General features: G+C 55.0%; 1 protein-coding gene across 1 annotated transcript in view; it reads left to right on the top strand.

The window, feature by feature from the left end:
* Nucleotides 1-2,245, top strand: part of LOC122544766 (C-myc promoter-binding protein-like) — a 6,433-nt gene extending 4,188 nt beyond the window's left edge. The window contains exons 2-3 of the mRNA XM_043684091.1: nt 914-1,223; nt 1,948-2,245. Coding sequence (XP_043540026.1) covers nt 914-1,223; nt 1,948-2,245 — 608 coding nt within the window. The remainder of the gene's footprint in view (nt 1-913; nt 1,224-1,947) is intronic.
* Nucleotides 2,246-2,787: the final 542 nt, after the last annotated feature.

Genomic DNA, 2,787 nt, shown 5'->3' on the forward strand with positions numbered 1-2,787 from the left:
CTGTATAACACTGGGGTACAGTACTGGTGGGGACAGGTCTGCCAGTGTGCGTGTTTGAGTGCAGGTTCCTTGCCATCTCAGCTGTGGTTTACATTGTGTGCTGTTTGGGATCGTTTTGTGAGAGGCAGGATTTGTGACATTGCCTGGCGACTTTGTGACTGTCACGCTTTCCTTTTTCGAGATGAGGAACAAGTAGTTTCTCTCTGTGAGCCTCACCCATTGTCATGTTTCCCTGTCAATAGCCGCAGGGGATTTTCATGTTGGTGATAAAAATCCCCTTTCGATGGTGCTGGGAAAGGTACTTCAGCTTTTCCTGTCTGTCCCTGCTCATCATCGAGCACTTTCCCTTCCCTTCAGGCAGCCAGGTCTTGAGGTAACCTCAGGGGAAGTGAGGACTGGCTATCATTTCAGAAGTGGCAACGACTGTGTGTCTAGGGAGATTACCATAGGGCTGGATGTTATTCCGGAGTTGGCATTGACCGTTTCTCTGGTGAGGCTCTCACAGCACTGGGCATCATTCCGGAGTTGGGATTGACTGTCTCGTGAGACTAACACAGGACTAGTATTAGTTATTGAGAGTTATTCCAGAGCAGCTCTGGCTGATTCGGTGTCCTGTGCCCTGTCTTGGAGAGAGTGCAGTACTCCTGAATGTGAGTTGTGTTGGTCAGCTTGGTTGCCATTTTGTGCACAGTGTGACCCCCTAGCCAGCAGGTTTGTACATAAGCCCCTGCTTCTCCTGGTTGTAATGGGCCCTCTGATTGGGTTGGTGAGTTGACCAGCGTTGGTCACTGTCCTTCTGGGAGTTGGTAGACTGCGATGGAGGGTATGTGTTGGGGAGGTCATTGTGGTTATGGGAAGGGGAACTCATGGATGTCAATGTTCATTCCCCCACTCCACCTCCCGCCTTACGCAGATGGTTCAGGTGTAGCCATGACTGAGGAGAATGCCCCCCAGCTTGTGGATTATTTTGTGGTGGCCGGTCTGACTGACACCTCCAAACCCCTGGAAGAGGGCACCTCGAAACTGGCAAGGCCCGTCGAGCCCATCGTTGATGTGGCAATCATCATCCGCTCGCAGGGTGAGGAGGTACCTGAGGGATTCACCTGCATCGAGACCACTCCATCCGGACAGTCTGCTGATCTCAACTGTGGCCTCCTCAGCACCTCGCACATGTTCCTGTGTTACAGGCGCAGCAGAGAGAAATTACCGCTCATCGACCTGGGGTAAGTCATCACCCAATAATCCCAGCGACGGGGTCAGCAGCTAAACAAGCTGGAGAGAGGCTGAATGGCCTCCTGTTCCTGTGTAACAGGCTGGAGAGAGGCTGAATGGCCTCCTACTATTCCTGTGTGACAGGCTGGAGAGGGGCTGAATGGCCTCCGGCTCTCCCTGTGTAACAGACTCGAGGGGCTGAATGGCTCCCACCCCTGTGAGGTCAGTTCAGGAGCTGTACAGGGTGTGTGTGTACTGCTGGCCCTCCCTACACCCCACTCTGTCTGAGTTTCCATGGCAATGGGTTATTTTTAAAAGCTCCTTTCGGTTATGTCAGCATTTCCATCTGAGAGTGTTTTATGACTCTCACTTCCCTTTGGCCGAGCGATGAGCTCAGCAGCAGAGCAGATGATAGCCCCCCCCCCCCCCCCCCCCGCCTCCCCATGAGGAATGGATGACCGTGGGTACCTTCCTGTGACTGAGCTGACCTGGCGCTGTGGTCTGGAGGGGAGAGTGGTCTCTGCGGTTCTCACATGCTGCTCTACTGTAATCCACGAGGGACTGAGATGTAGGATGGTCGGAGAAATAAGGGGGAGGGTCTCCGAGCGTTGGAGGAAGTGGGGAAGGGGCAATGCCAGATGCTGCCCGGGATGTGTCAGGGTAGGGTGTGGATGTGTGTTTGTGTTGTGTCATGGAGTAGTTCAGTTTGACATGGGCCTGGTATAACCATCACAGGGTCCTGTGTGAGGGCAAAGAGAGACTGAAGCCGGGATGCAGAGTCATCGAGACCACTCCATACAGTCGGGCAGCCCATATCAGCGGAGGGGGTACGAGCCTTCAGCAGCGTACCTTCATCACGTACCGCAGAGCCACAGAGTGCCAGGCACACAGCACGTTGGCGGTGACTGACATCTGTATCATCATGCCCAGCAAGGGCGAAGTGCCCCCACACACCTTCTGCAAGGTGGACAAGAACCTGAACGCTGGAGTGGTGAGCATTGGCACGGGGGAGATGGCACAGGGCTCAGTTTGACTGACTGACTGAGAGAGAGAGTGACTTGGCTGCACTGTCGAGAGGTCAGTCAGTCACACAGAGACAGGGGCCGCACTATCGAGGGGTCAGTCAGTCACACAGAGACAGGGGCCGCACTATCGAGGGGTCAGTCAGTCAGTCAGTCACACAGAGACAGGGGCCGCACTATCGAGGGGTCAGTCAGTCACACAGTGACAGGGTCCGCACTATCGAGGGGTCAGTCAGTCACACAGTGACAGGGGCCGCACTAGCGAGGGGTCAGTCAGTCACACAGAGACAGGGGCCGCACTATCGAGGGGTCAGTCAGTCATACAGAGACAGTGCCGCACTATCGAGGGGTCAGTCAGTCACACAGAGACAGGGGTCGCACTATCGAGGGGTCAGTCAGTCATACAGAGACAGTGCTGCACTATCGAGGGGTCAGTCAGTCACACAGAGACAGGGGCCGCACTATCGAGAGGTCAGTCAGTCACACAGAGACAGGGGCCGCACTATCAAGGGGTCAGTCAGTCATATAGAGAAGGGCCGCACTATCGAGGGGT

This window comes from Chiloscyllium plagiosum, chromosome 51 (assembly GCF_004010195.1).
Source record: "Chiloscyllium plagiosum isolate BGI_BamShark_2017 chromosome 51, ASM401019v2, whole genome shotgun sequence".
Lineage (NCBI taxonomy): Eukaryota > Metazoa > Chordata > Chondrichthyes > Orectolobiformes > Hemiscylliidae > Chiloscyllium > Chiloscyllium plagiosum.